At 41.5% G+C, this 15,205-nt stretch overlaps 2 protein-coding genes and 1 non-coding gene across 4 annotated transcripts; all 3 read right to left on the bottom strand.

The window, feature by feature from the left end:
• Nucleotides 1–3,765: 3,765 nt before the first annotated feature.
• Nucleotides 3,766–10,621, bottom strand: zgc:100997 (uncharacterized protein LOC445211 homolog). Of its 2 annotated transcripts, none has more exons than XM_034162287.1 (10): nt 10,413–10,621; nt 10,044–10,105; nt 9,867–9,962; nt 9,453–9,536; nt 9,285–9,377; nt 8,985–9,211; nt 8,686–8,879; nt 7,953–8,035; nt 6,825–7,846; nt 3,766–5,408 (listed from the first exon to the last, which is right to left on the bottom strand). In XM_034162287.1, exons 1-10 carry the CDS (start codon nt 10,480–10,482, stop codon nt 5,279–5,281), a joined length of 2,061 nt encoding a protein of 686 aa, XP_034018178.1. In that variant the 5' UTR covers nt 10,483–10,621; the 3' UTR covers nt 3,766–5,278. The 2 variants fall into 2 exon arrangements, with proteins under 2 accessions (XP_034018178.1, XP_034018179.1); XM_034162288.1 differs by having other exon boundaries at nt 3,767–5,405.
• A 1,557-nt stretch (nt 10,622–12,178) lies between these two features.
• Nucleotides 12,179–14,583, bottom strand: prkrip1 (PRKR interacting protein 1). The gene has a single exon (XM_034162286.1). It carries the CDS (start codon nt 14,557–14,559, stop codon nt 13,999–14,001), a length of 561 nt encoding a protein of 186 aa, XP_034018177.1. The 5' UTR covers nt 14,560–14,583; the 3' UTR covers nt 12,179–13,998.
• On the bottom strand, nt 12,237–12,513 carry LOC117503686. Its single transcript, XR_004558636.1, has one exon.
• Nucleotides 14,584–15,205: the final 622 nt, after the last annotated feature.

The raw sequence follows: 15,205 nt of genomic DNA, 5'->3' as shown, positions 1-15,205 counted from the left end.
TCAGATAAATAATGTGCTATATTTTTCAATATGATTGGAGCATTTTTAAATTTTGACCCCGTCCAGGGCACAGCTGCCACCCTGGGATGGCCACCATACCTTTGTGCCAATAATTGTATACCAAGACAGGAGTATAAGTGTCATTTAGTCCCCTTATGTGGAAGTGATTGTCAAAACTGCCTATTGGCTCATGGATGAATGTGTTTTTAACAGCTTTCTATCCAGATATTTAGCAGTTTTCATTTTACAAATCAAGGCTTTATGATGCATTGACATTTCCACCTTTTCACCAGCACTGATGTATCAAATCAACTCCAGAATCACGCAGTCATTTTTCTGTACTAATTCAACAACGTTCAATGATACAATCTGAATGCAACCTTCATAATGCACTGTTTATGCAAAATATATCAAACGCTTCAAATGTCACCTGTAGATTTGTCTAATGATATCACACACTTAATGCAATACTGTCACCCGGTGGCTAAAATCCCAAAACAATTTAGATCCTGTTATGCTAAATTAATATTTAACTTGTGTGAAGCACCTTGAGGCAACCTTGTTGTGATTTGGTGCTATATAAATGAAAATAAATTGGAAATTGAACTTATGTGAAGGCTTGGAATCATTTTTTTCAGTCATTTTGCATCCGCTGACTGAACTCATCATTCTTGCCATGTTACAGGCACTTTTTTCCTGAGAGAATGGGAAATAATACATTCATGCTGGTTTTGCTGTTGTTTTTGTTGTGGTTGCTTAATTTACCACCACAGACGGTCACATTTGAATATCTGTTCTTTGGAAGAAAAAAAAAACAATACCTGATTTGAAAAAGCAGCACATAGTGGAAGTGTTCAGAGTTTTTACTGAAATTTTTCTTAGAAACTTTCATTTTGTGAAGGTGCATCTATTTTTTTTTAACCTTTTAACTGTTCACAGCTTTTCTCAAAACTGCAACTTTCATCACATCAAACTACCTTTGAAATACACAAAGTTGTTGAGTATGAGTTTGTCAAACACTTTGCAAGACTTTCTGTAATGTGGGAAGGTTTCTACTGTTGAAGACAGAAGGTGCAACATGCTGAGGACTCCACAGAAAAGTGGTGAAGGTTCTCCATCAGCATGTAGGCTGCTCCACACTGATCCAGGATTCAGACCCAACTGATTGTCAGTTCCATTGCTGTCTGCACTGTGAAGCACAATGTCAGCTTCAGATCTACTACCAACGAGTCCAAAATCTACACTGGTATTTGGATGAATTTTCCCAGTTTCCACTCCTGCACCGTCTGCCCTTTGATCCCCAGCTGCAGCCCCTCCGTCTTGCAGGAAGAGGTTCTGCTGCAGATTTGTGAGAACCTATATGGTGGTCTCCGCAGACCGCTCTGCAGAGTCGGCCTCCAGCCCGGTGTCCCCAAGTGCCCGTCTCCAAATCTCAAACCCAGAGACCCGAGACAGTTGAGCCAAAGCTGATGCTAGGCCCACGGGCAAGAAGAGGACGTTCTGTTGTTGGACGCCAGGTTCACCAGCAGTGCTGGCGGTTAGGCCCAACGTAAGGCTCAAAGGTCAATGCTGTGTTTGCGAACGATGTGTCGAGAGGCTGCGATGGCCACCTGATCTCTTGTTCCTCCCTCAGTTGGTCTCACATAATCCCGGCCAAACTCCAGCTTTGGGGAAGCTGTGTTCTTGTGGCTGTGCGGGGGTGGTGGTGATGTTGAAAATCTATCGATCTCCGTGGCTGAGCTTTTGACCCACGGGCTGAGCTCCAAGCAAACAACATCCTCCGTTTCGCAGAATTTCAACAGCGCTCAGTGAGCGTGCACGTGCACAACGGTGCTGTGAGAGCAGACCATGCCCGCGACTCCTTTCATCCACACTGTGGTCAGCTGGGTTTTTTGAATATTTCTGTAACTCGAGTGTGAGTTTTGTGTCGGCCCGTCTGTGTGCAGGGAGAACTGAACTTATCTTGCAAAGATAAGTCACAAATCTATCTTATCTCATGCAACTGTAAATAAGAATATTGACACGCTACTGCCACCGTTGGACTTCATCATGAGGTGAAACAGGCGACGGCTCAGAGCCCTCTGTATTCAGTGGACAGAATAGCATATGTAAATTATCCAAGATCGGATGCATCCAATCAAATTTGTGCTTGAAAAATATCACGCTCTCCGATTGTTGTTTTTTGCTCACACACTATACATCCAAATGAGTAAACAAAATATTAAATATGATGTAAATATAATGCAACCCAGTGACAAACCGACACATTAATCAGTTATCAAAACAAGAAGTTATTTTAAATGGGCCATATTGTGTAATATATTATTTGCCTTTTCCTTTCAAACAGAACTGGGATTTGACTCGAATGCATGTGGCAATTTCACTGCTGGGAGGAAAATTCCAGCCAGAAAAGTCTTCAGATGTTAGTAATATGTGCGTTAGACAGAAACAGGTCATTTCTGAAAGTGTGGAAACTGGTTTTGTTGCAGTTTTCATTACCTCAGAGTCAAGAAAAGAATTGGTATTGTTTTAAACAGCTGTTGACCAATATTAACCCACTGAAAAGGTGTATAACATCAGTTTATTTACGTTCCATCTACAGGAATTCTGTGTTCATTGCTTTGTTTGTGTGTCTATAGTTTTAGACTTTGAACACCTCAGTTAAGATCCATTACTGTACATGTGGGTCTAATTGTAGGTTTAAAAGCCTGAGGGCCTCTTAATCATGTAGCCTACTCCGACTATTCCGGAGACTGAAAGACAAATGTCCATAGATATGATACCAAACAAGTGTATTGTAAATATTTGTCTTACAGTCAACGCAAAACCCATCACAAAAGAAGTGTGGTTGATCAATTTAAAGGTGTACGGCCTTTGAGTTTTTAAGATTTCAGTCATAAAAGAATTTTCTTTGGCACCACTACAATTTTACTCCTTAGGATTTAAATGAGTGGTTCGTAATAAGATATTGCCAATCAAAAATCATGCTGACTGGAACAATTTATAATTTTGACCCCTGAAGGGAAAAAATTCAAGCAATCAGATGTAATGACCTACAATTCAATTCATTTCATTTACGCCAAATCACAACAAAGCTGCCTCAAGGCGCTTCGCACAAGTAAGGTCTAACCTTACCAACCCCCAGAGCAAACACACAAGCGGCATTGATAAGGAAAAACTCCCTCTGATTTGAGGAAGAAATCTCAAGCAGACCAGACTCAAAGGGGTGACCTTTGAGTCTACATTTGATAGCGACATCATAGATCATGTGAGGGTTTTGGCTGCTTGCTTGAACAAAACAAACCAAGATGACGGAAAATGCTCTGAACCAGCTTATTACTTCCACCAACGAAGTTGGAGGAGGTTATGTCATCACCCCTGTTTATCTGTTTGTGAACAGCCTGGAGCTCACAATTTTTCCATATATCGCTATCAAATTTTTATTGAACATTCATATCCTGATAGGCAACAAGTGATTTGATTTTCAAGGGTCATAGGTCAAAGGGGGAAAAAAAATCCCTATCTTTAACATTGAACAAATTTTTAAAAATTCATAACTCTGTCAAAAAAGATTATTTTTAAATATTTGACAGCATTATGTAGGATGGTATCTTTATTGAATGACTAAGTTTGATCCAGATCTGATCCAGATTACAGATTTTGTGGCCATTCAAATTTAACACTGAAAACCCTATTTTTACATTATATCTTAATCAAACATGCCCCAATCACTCTCATAATTGAAGGTGAGGTGCAGACTGACACTCAGTATCACCTGAAATAGTTTGATCCAGATCTGCTCCGGATTGTGGATTTTGTGGGCATTTGAATTTAATATTGAAAAGCCCATTTGATGTACATTTTGCATTATATCTCAAAAGTGCATCATTCACGCTCATTTGTGGCAATGAGGTGCAACCTGGCACTCTGAATGAAAAGACTAAATTTGATCCACATCTGATCCGTATTGCAGATTTAGCACATATTTGGTATTAACATAGAAAAGCTCCTTTGAGCTGTATTTTGTATTTTATTTTAACTTATGAAAGTCACTTTCTAACAGGACTTTCATCTTGAAAAGTGTTTCAAAGGTAAAAATTTGTGGAATTGGAAACTAGTGTTGGCGGAGGATTGCGCTGTGCTCTAGTTCCTGTATGAATCTAATATCTTTCTCAAAAAAAAAAAATTAGCAAGGAATAAACACTTGTAAATTTTAAAATGCTGTTTTTGGAACCAGATAACATCTCTGAAGTGATTTACAAGACATCTTACAGATGTTAGTGTGCACACCCAGGGAATGTGCATCAAGCAAGTGGGTCAGGTCACGGGTGATCTGAAAACCTCGTGCATGCACACACGCGCTGCCTCCTACAGTCTGTCTGCACGGTGGCGTTAGAAGGAATTTTTTTTTTATTGATCTTATTGGTGCTGTGCTGCAAATGGAACATTAATTTCACTAAGGGACCTTATCCAAGGGATCAATAAAGTTCTACCTCTCTATAAGACAATATTCACCATGGAATTCAACCACCCACCCCCTGATAAATAAGCTCTCTTCATTAAAATGAGCTGTAATTTTGCAACATGTAGCAAAATTGAGCTGAGATCATAATGCTTTGATTTCAGTACAAACTAAATTTGGTCACTTTTTTGAAATTTGAAAGGCCGTACAGCTTTAAAACAATCAAATGTGGCATCAGAAGAAAGAAACATTCAGAGAAAAATCCAACATATCAAAGTGTTCATTAAATATTATCAGCTCAATCTTTTCAATGCAGCAACAGATTCAAGAGAACACAGCAGGTCTTTGGTTTGCGAGTGGCCGTAGGAGCTGATCAGTCACCCTGTGCAAGCAGCCTGCAGCACTTTTACATCACGTGGAACATCTGATCTGATCCTGTAATGCCACCATGTGGTTTATAAAGAAGAGTGAATGATTTTATTTATTTATTTTTGTTAATGACACAATTACACTGAGCATTTATTTAGCAGGTGCCTTCTGCAAAGATCACCAGATGGACAGTGTCGGATAACTCGTGCAATCTGAGCAGTCATGGGGATAACACCATTATTTGTTTATGTGAAGCTATAGCCCGACAGATAAATAATTTCTGCTTACAAAAAGAAGCAAACATAATCATTAAAATGTTGTCCTGAGGGAAGTTTTCACAACAGAGGTAAAGAGTCAACTGTGCCTGAAGTATCCCTGTTTGGATCATTAGTGCAAACTGGGCTAATAAGCATATCTTAATGAGGAGGGTGCACCACGGGGGGGGCCTCAAAAGTTCATCTTGGGTAGGACGAGGCAGCAGTAGACCAGGATCCACAGCACCAAGAGCACTTGCAGCTCTAATGGGGTTACATCACAGCAGGCTGCTAAGGACTGAAGAGCGCCACCTCCATCACTGCTGGGGAGAATTTAAAACACAAGAATGTTGAATTCAGGGTGAATAGGAGGCACGCTGCAGAAATGATGTTCCATAAATATAACAAGGAGGGCACTCGGAGAGCTGTCAGCTGAACAGCCTTGAAATTTTTTCATTGCAATTCACATCATTAATACCCATAATTACTCTATAATGACACTATATTTCACAGTAACAGATCCAGATCCGTATGCAGACCACCATGAAACTCCACCTGCTAAATGTCAACCATGGAATATGTGGACAACTTAAATTTTGGTGAAATTCATCACTAGAGTGGGCAGGGTGTACCCCGCCTCTCTCCCAGAGACCGCTGGCATAGGCTCCAGTCCCCCCAGATCACTCTTCACTGGAATAAACAGGATTTAAAAATGAAAAACATAAAAAAAAAGAAAATCCTATCTGACTATGTAAGATTTGATTAACACCAACAAACAAAATAATTTCTACCATATTGGTAAGATTAATAATTCTATCAGGTTTTACAGAAATTGTCCAAAACTTTTTTTTTTTAGGAATCATAAATCACAATTCCCTAACTCACATTAAAATGATCAAAAATCCAGATTCAGACAATAATAAATAACTTTTTTTTAATAGAAATTACCAGATTTCATGGAGAGCAGCTGATCTAAAATCTAAAAATTTCTCATCTCATAATGAAAGAAAAAATAAAATAGAATTAACACTTAGATCCAGATCCAATTGTAATGGGTTCTTATTTTTGTTGACTGATCATTATTATTTTTATTTTGTTATTTTAATTTTGATTATTTCATTATTATTATTTCTGTTGACTGATCGTTTGTTTTTATTTTATTTTCATTTTTATTATTTTTTGTTGACTGATCGTTTGTTTTTATTTTAATTTTATTTTATTTTTATTATTTTTCTTGACTGATCATTTTTTTATTTTATTTTCATTATTATTATTTTTTGTTGATAATTTGTTTTTATTATTTAAATTTTATTATTTAAATTTTTCATTATTTTCTTGACTGATCATTTTTTTATTGTTTGTATTTTATTTTACTTTTCTATTGTTATTAGTTTTGGTGACTGATAATTTGTATTACTTTTAAAGCAATCCGCTAAAACATTTTGGGTAAATTCATTAGAAAAATTAACTGATTAGCTGATAAATTGCTTGGAATATTCCAAATAAATAAATAATTACCCTTTTGTTGTGCCTGAGAAATTAAAAAAAAAAAAAAGAAAGTCTTCAAGATCCTGATCAACACTAAAATTCAAATTTCTTCCTTTTGATAGGACTGATTTTTACAAAACCTATTGCATAATCCTGCTGATAATCAGAAAACCTTCTTGTTGGCAGTAATAAAAAAACAGACATGTTGAATATTTGTGAATTAAATGCATTTCTCCAGAGATGTGGATTACCTGATTGACTGACAGGTGGCGCTGAAGAGTCGACCGATATCAGCACCTGGCTCTGTGTCATATTTTATTTCCGGTGCCTTTTCTTCACACGGGTGTGTTTTAACCCTTGTTTCGCTGTCTTCACTCTCCTCGTCCTCTCTTCCTCGTACTAACCGTTGATCGTGCCCTTTCTCTGAGGTCTCGTCTTGCTCGAACAGTCTGGTTCCCCTCGCTGGTCGACCTGTTTCAGAAAGCTCTGCTTCAAAACCAGACCTCACCAGTCTATCATTCTCCATCTTCTCCTGCCTCCATTCTTTCTTCTTTCCATTATCATCATTAACGGATTTGTGTTTCCAGCTTTCATAAAGCACACACTTATTGTTCACCGGCTCTCTGAATGAACTTCTTGCTTTCATCTGACCTGCTGAAGGAGCTCTAACTTCTGCTTCATCTTCAAAATCTTGACCTTCCCGATTGCTGTTGTGTAACACCTCCTGCCCATTTAACATCATTTCTTCCTCCGTTTCCTCTTCCACTCTTGCCACTTGATGTTTCTGCTGACCACACGATTGGAAAACCTCTTTGTTGAGTTCCAGGATGTAGCTGTATGCTTCCTCCTCATCGGAATCCAGCACTGATAAGTTGTAGATTCCTTCCTCTGAGCTCAAAGAAAAGTGACTCTCATCTCCTCTGAACTTGGTGTAGCCTGGACCCGAGGTGGAGTTCTCTATCCACGATTGAATCTCCTGGCTGCCAACACCTACGGCCAATGGACTGATTGGCCCAAAGACGCTTAAATGCCTGCTTGTCCCTTTGTGGTTGCCTACAGGCTTTTCGGAAACCCAGGCTCCACGAGTCCCCCCTGAGGATCTTCTGGCCCACCGTTTCCACAGTCGCTGCTCATTGCTCTTCTCCAGGCTCTTGAGCAAAGCTTGAACTTTTGGGTCATCAGCCTGTGTGTCTCCAAAGCTGACTGATTCAAGTGATCCAAAATTTGGGATCTCAGGGATGTTTACACTCATTTCGGTATTGGACATCTGATCCTGTGTAAATACACATATCAAACAATTAAAATAAGCTGCTGTTGCCATGACAACCTAATGAAAGACCTCAATAACATCTAACAAATTGTGTAAAATCCAAGCTCACCTCATGCGTGGCTGAATAATGGCCCAGGAACATGGACACATAGGTGATGATGGACTTCTCATCTGGTGAGTTACATGTTACATCTGTAGACAGACAGACCAATTTCAAACTAACATGGTAGTCGGGGGGTCAAAACCGTAATGGCGGTTTAAGCCCCTCGTGTCAACTAGTAAAGCAGATAACTGCATATTCCAGAGTAATGTCTGTCAACACTGTGGCAACCAAGAGCACAGCCCAACTGACTGGAGACTGGTGATGAATGGCAGATCTTCTGGACAGTTACTTCTCCTGTTGCAGCAAGTTCTCAACTGACCAGATGTGGATGCACATCCAGATGTTGTGGGTGGTGCAAATGCTTCAGACTTGGTCTTTCTTCCACAGCTCTTTGTAGCTACAACTGTGAAAATTAGCCCATTGCCAACTATAATCTGAGCAATGATCAACCATGCCTACTTCTAGATGGTCTTCTGGAGGACCTGAATGCTCAGATGAGTGAGATTTGGATAAATATGCACATTAGTTATTCTGTCAAATTCTTCTTCGATGGATATATTACTAACAGGTATTTTCTGTATATTATTCTGGACCGCTGCTTCTGATGCACTTCCACTGTCCATTGATAGGTGGCGTCACTGCACTACTGTAGTGCAGATGCAATCACAATGCTTAAAGTGTTGTTTTATTTTTTTAGGAGTTAAGCGGATCAAAATGCAGCACTTAACTGCGGTGTTACCTTCAGGCTCCAGTAGGGGTGGTACACCCAAACTCTGATGAGCTATCATGAAGGCCTCCTTCATGTTTTCTCCAGGCTTCCTGGACAGGCTGTTCCTCAGGTCAACCAAGAATGGGTTTATGGACTTAATCAGTGCTAAGAACGCCAGGCCACTCCTCCAGCTCTTCCCAAAGTCATGCACCTCCACACCAAACCTGAAACCAACAGAGAAACAAGTGAACTCGGCAAAAGTCTCTGCCTCCTTGGTGACAGTTGGACAAACCTTCATAGAGTTTGCAGATCTGGTCTTTCGCCCTCACTTTGATGTGCATCTTTGGACCCAGTCTAGGAGCGTCTTGATAGCTTTCCCGTGATACCTTGACCCCCTGGCAGGTTTCCTGCCTTTGCTTGGCAACGTTTGACTGGAAAAGTTCCCAACAGTGTCTGTGGGCAGCGGTGAGAGGTCACTAGAAGGAGAGCTGCTCACTGACAAGGATGAAAGGCTGGATGACAAATGCCGCTGGAGGCCTGCTGTCACCTCCTTGATCTGGAAAGAAGAACATCCTCAAGACTGAGCTGGAACAACAGGCGTGACAGTGAAGGATGATGGAAACACCCACCTGGAAATGCAGGATGATGCTCCAGATCAGACTGAGAACAACCGAAGGAACACCATCCGCGATCCCGGAAGCTTCAATGCTGAGCAGCTTCACCTGAGACGCCAGGAAGAGACGACCGTGAGACCACGTTTTTAACACCGTATGTCAGGTAACTGCTGGGAAACTCACATGCCTGTCATCCAGGAAAGCCAGAGCTTTAGCAATGTTGTTCAGTCTGAAAATATGGTGAGGAGATGATCTGAACCTGTAAAGCTAAAAAGTACAGAAGAAGTGCAGGTCTTTTTTTTTTAAATTGGATTTAAAGAGGAACTTGCAGGTTAAATTATGTTTTATTAAATTCACACGTCTGTGCTGAGGAAATGATAATTAGCCCATCAGCCGAACAGTACAAGTTAAATGGACTAAACAACACTTAAAGTCCAGCCTCAGTGTACCATGAACTACACAAAAAGTATGGTGGCCATGGCCCCCCCCCCGCAAAAATTGCTGTTTTTCAGGAAGAATCCTCTGAGTGCCACACATTTTGGAAGTAAGCACACATTGTGACTATGAATTACCGCGAGAAATAAAGTTGACACTTACCAGTTTGCAGCTGGTGAGTTCCTCCAGCAGGCCCATCAGTATTTTACCATCCTGGATGTCCGTGAACAGGTCATGTACCTCAATTGGAGGCTTGCACTAACAAATAATGATGCACCAGTGTTTGCATTTTTGCTGTAAAATACGTGGAAATGAAACCATAATGTATTTGTCCCTTACTTTCTGCAGAAAGACGTTCATCCACCTGGTGAAGGTTCTCTTCTGCACAGTCTTCCTCCCACCTGAAGGAAAAAAAAAGAGCTTTTGCATCAATGATTTCACAAGATGCTTGTGATTTTGTGTTGACACGATAAAGCAGGCGGAATCTGCCACAACTTGCAGTGTCGAAGAGCGTGGAGTACTGACTTCTGATAAGAAACGGTTGGAAATACTGCGATTGGGCAATAAGGTAGAAAAATACCAAAGATACCTTCGCAGAGAAGACGAACGGTAAAGGAAGATCTGTTTTACTCCGGATGAGGTGACACTGACCGGGTGTGTTGTGTTGGTGATAATCACAGCATCAGTCTTGTCATTTACTCACTGTACCTCGAGGCTGATGTAAGTCTGGATCTCTGAAGTCTCCCGCTGAGCTCATCTGTGAATCCTTGTCCTGCATTTGTCATTTAACATCACCTTCTTTCCAAGAGAACTCGACACGAAAGCTCCCGGTATGAGTGTCTGAGGTGTCTCACAGAATTAGGTTGAAGAAATGGTACGGCGAGGCCACGCGTCCTGCCTCAACACGCTGAACCCGCCCTGTACGGTGTTGATCAACGCTGACACCACTCCCCCCAAAACGGCTCCAGTGGAATTCTGTTGGCAGGTAGCAGTTTGGAAAATGCTGTCTGTTGAGGTGTTTCCTTTCTCTCGAAGGCCTTCAGTGTTTTCAAAGTAGCAAACACCAGCTGGTTTGTAAAAGTGGGTCTTGGACGGGGTTGTGAAAACCAGTGGCTTTGATGCCGTTGTCAGCAAGGAAAGATTTACTGACCGACTTTGTGTGTGATGTTGTAATCTTTACTGAATTAGTACCTTGATTGCACCCTTTCACAGAGGGAGGAATCAGGGTGACTGAGACTGTGATTGTCCTGAATCATGACCAAGATCCAAGCTGTTAGTGGCTTCCTGGGCTCAGGCATTAGAAGCCTATCAGTAATAAAGCCAAGTCTTCAAGGTCATGGTGTTTCCTGTTTCACTCTATAATTACAGGATGTGAGTGCAAATCGTTGACCTAAGGAGATGACTGGATGTCTTTGGTAGCAGGTCTCTTTGAAGGATCCTTGGGTACCACTGGAATGACTTTGTGTCAAAAGGCTACTTAAGGACACTTGGATAAGGAGTGTCATTTGCATTTTGGAGGACCATCGGCTATTTTGGCCACATGATGCATTTCTCTTGGTGATGCAGATGCCTCAGTTTTGAGGACCCCAGTGGCTGGAGAAGGTTGAGGGGACATCCACATTTCACCTATCTGCAGCAGATAGACAGTTACTTTCTCAAAGTGGGGATGGACCAGTTAGTTGCCATCCAGAATCCAAATTGATTCTATAGTGTGGTGGATAGGACGACACGTGGCACCAGCGCCTGATCCTAAAGTTCCCAACCCTGGTACTGCAGTTTCTATGTCTGTGCTCTGCCAACCGCTCTACAACAGCAGACATCTGAACACTCATCAGTGTTTGGGCAGGTTCACGGCTCCCAGAGTACCAGGGTGTGTAAGTATGTATAGAATATTAAATAAGGTACCTTTAAGATATAAATAAAACTTTTAAGCAACATCATTATGCATGTTATTGTTGGACATATGAACAAGAAATGCTCAAAAGGAACATTTCTGAACATTACTCACCAGTTGCTTACGTAACATCCTCTATATTAATTTCTGACAAAGTTCAAGAAAGTTATAGTGAACAAAATTATAATGTTTTGTCTTTCAAATTCAGCTTAATGTCCTGCTGAGGACACAATACAGCAGCAGTAATGCTTTGGTTTGGACAGATGTTTGCTTTAAATTACGCTTTATTTTTCTCTAATCTCTCTGAGTTTTTTTCTGCATCTTCTCAAATGTCAAATTCCATTTTTGTTGCCGTTTCTTTAGTTCTGTCTGGTTGTGCGAGTCTACAAAGAACTGGGTACAAACACAAGCTGCTTGGCAGAGGGACAAATAGACAAGTCAGATATTTGAAAATACAGGTTCTCAATTGCATCTTGACATTTTGAAATTATTAAACAAGAATCCTTTAGTTTGTAGATTTTTGTATACAAATCTGACTACAAACAATGTCTGAATTCAAGAAAACAGTCTGAAAATCAGATGGTTGAGCAGAGTTTTATTTGTCTTGGGGACGTGACTCTGGGATGAAAGCAAAACATGCTTGTGGCAGCTCACAGTGTTTGACAGGAAGAACTTCACCTGTTCCAAACAATACCTGGCTGCCCGGTTTTTCTCTGCCTGCCTCAAGAAAGGCGACGGCCACAGAACCAGACCGTCACCGCCGTGGGAAGCAGATCCAGCTGTCCAAGGAACATCGCACGTGGAACTCCTCAGCCTCTGGGAGACACGCCTTTTTATTCTTTGTGTTGCTTTCTGCAGTCCGGCTGTGCCCACGAGCAACAGTCATGGCAAGGGGCACTTTAACGAGACTGCAAACAACCGTGATCATCAACATTTTGCACAACTCTGCTGCTCCAAGTGTTTCAAACTCTGAGGTCTCCAATAACTGGAATTTATTCAACCGGAACACCTGGGTGTCTGCAAATCAGCAGATTTTAATTCAGGTATTTACATCATACATCGTGGAAAAGCTTCAATACTCTGATAAATCTCAAAATCTGTAGATAATTTCACGACAAAAAAAAAAAAAAAAAAAAACTGTCCCGCAAGTGTTCAAAATCTTAGGGTCAAAAACAGATTTTTTTTAAGTCACTCACTCTGTTACCAGTCTTAGCTCATTGTTCAGCGTCAACAGAATAAAAGGCACAAACCTGTGCTCTCTGGTGGACCTACAGGCTGGAGTCCAGGTTGAAATCCCTCCCAGAAGCATTCCACAAACTGATAGTTTTGCATCTGTTCCGCAGTTTGTGAACCTGAACTATTCCCAAATGGGACCTGGACCATATAGGAATTGTGCTATTATGCAAAAATCCTGGACGTGCACAAAGCTGTAGTCTGGCAAACGTACTGTTCAAACCCCAGAGCATTTTACAAGAAATATACACTAACCCTATGGCCACATTAGCTTCAAATCACAGTGACAAGCAGCTGGTTTTGTCACTTGTTGGGCGTTCCCAGGGAGGGCACGCTAACATGTTCGTAAGATGTCTCGGAAATCACTTCAGCTGGTGTTACCTGGTTACTTAAACAGCATTTTTAAATTTAGACATGTTCATTTTTTTGCAAACGTTTACAAATTGTATGAGAAACATTAGATTTATACAGAAACAGCTGTTTCAGAGCGTTTTCCACCATCTTGGATTATTTTTGTTCGCACAAACAACCAGCTGACGCCATTCTTGTTTTTTTCACTCGGATTGGCAGTCACCGTGTCGTGTCACTCACCATTTGCAGTCTTAAGCCACCTTGACACTTGCACGAATTTGATCCCCTACACGGGCAAGCAATCTTGTGCGCCAATGAGTAAACTTGTCAAACTGTGTGTGTGTAAACTGTCCGTGAACTTTGCGCAGCTGCGTGCCAGTGCACAAAGAACATTTTGAAATGTTGAAAACTTGAACGTGAACTAGCTGCGACTATTGCACAACCTATTCACAAACACTATGTGTCAATGCGTGTAGGACCTCGCACAGTTTGAGTTTACTCACTGGCACGCAAGATTGCCCCGCCAGTGCGGGGACCAAATTCATGGAAGTGTCAAGGTGGCTTTATGTTCCATTTTGGCCCCGCCTACCTGGCGGGGTGAATGTTGTCTGTTGCTGCCACAAAACGCCCACTCTGACTGAAGACGAACGGCGAGTCGTTGCTTTGCATTTCGCTTGTGGCTAAGGTGACCCAGACCAGTTACATTTAAGCAGTAAATAAAATAAAAATACAAAAATAAGAATTTCCACTTTGCTGACTCTGGAAACTCCTGGCTCCGCCCCTGCCTGTCCTGGCTCCGCCCCCTGGAGGAGCTCCTCACTTCTTCCCCATGATGAAGCTCGGCTCCTCCGCGTCGTCCTCTCTCTCCTCCTCTTCCTCGCTGCTGGCTGACTTGTCCTCCTCAGTCCCCTCTCTCTTCTCCTCCTCCTCCTGCTGTTTTTTGGCTTTCTTCGCCGCCTTTTTCTTCTGCTTCAGTTTCTGACGTTTCTTCCGCCTCTTGGCCGTTCTGTCCTCCGCCTTGTGTTTGTTCTCTTCCACTTTGTCCAGATATTCCAGGTCCTTCTTCTGAATTTCCGACATGCGGTCCAGGAAGTCCTGCCTCTGGTACTCCCTCCGGCGGAGGTGCCGGTACACGTGGAACTCCCCGCTGCCCGCTCCGGCGCTCGAACCCATCACGTCCCGCACGAACTCCGGCGGCGCACGCGGGGTCCAGTCCTTAGCTCGCTCCGGGATCGGAGCCGGTTTCTCCGGGTTCCGCATCAGTCTCTCCAGCTTCAGACGCTGCTCCTCGGCGGGCATTTTAGCTATTATTAAAGGCTGAGCCTCTTTTCCGCCTGGTTTCTCCGCTTTAACGGGCTTTGGTATTTGCGCCGCCATGTTTCCTCCTTCCTCAACCCGCCCCGGAAGTTAAACGCTGAGTGACCTGCGTGTTGCCAGATCTCTTCATGAAAACAAGCCTATATTATACAAGTTCTTAAAATGGTTAAATTTAATGAAATAATCAATGTACATTCGTTTTTTTTTTTTACACACAGCAAAGAACAAATACATCTAACTTCGAAATAATCCATGCTTTTATCAGACACTAAGGAGTTAATTAGATGTTCCCTCAATGACTGTTGTGCAATGTTCTGAAGTTCCAGAAAACACCATTTTTATGCAACTTTGAATTTATTTCTAAAATCCCCACAAATTCTTCATGTGTGACGCGCACACACCACACGGTGTCAAAATAAAAAAGGAAGTATAGTCTAAGTAATATTTGTTTTACTGTGTAGATGTCGACATACATCTATACACGACATTATGTATATTTCTCGCAAAGATGCAAGAATTAAGCTTTAAAAAAATACACAAATAAAATGAATGCACACTGTTGTGTTTTTACTTTAGTGTTTTTATATTGGCCCGTTTACATTTGAGTTGGTTGCTGCTGTTTGTTGTTTTGTATGTGCTCCTAAACATTGCAGGACTAATAAAGGGTGATCTTATCTATTTTTTCCTTTTAATTTATTATTAGGTA

Source organism: Thalassophryne amazonica, chromosome 21 (genome assembly GCF_902500255.1).
Source record: "Thalassophryne amazonica chromosome 21, fThaAma1.1, whole genome shotgun sequence".
NCBI classification, from domain to species: Eukaryota; Metazoa; Chordata; class Actinopteri; order Batrachoidiformes; family Batrachoididae; genus Thalassophryne; species Thalassophryne amazonica.
This window is presented reverse-complemented; position numbering and strand designations above follow the sequence as displayed.

Coding starts and splice junctions, on each gene's coding strand:
- zgc:100997 (XM_034162287.1), bottom strand. CDS start 10,482: ATGCAGGACAAGGATTCACAGATGAGCTCAGCGGGAGACTTCAGAGAT. Junction 10,106..10,412: donor AGACTTACATCAGCCTCGAG/GTACAGTGAGTA, acceptor TTTTTCCTTCAG/GTGGGAGGAAGACTGTGCAG. Junction 9,963..10,043: donor TGAACGTCTTTCTGCAGAAA/GTAAGGGACAAA, acceptor ATTATTTGTTAG/TGCAAGCCTCCAATTGAGGT.
- prkrip1 (XM_034162286.1), bottom strand. CDS start 14,559: ATGGCGGCGCAAATACCAAAGCCCGTTAAAGCGGAGAAACCAGGCGGA.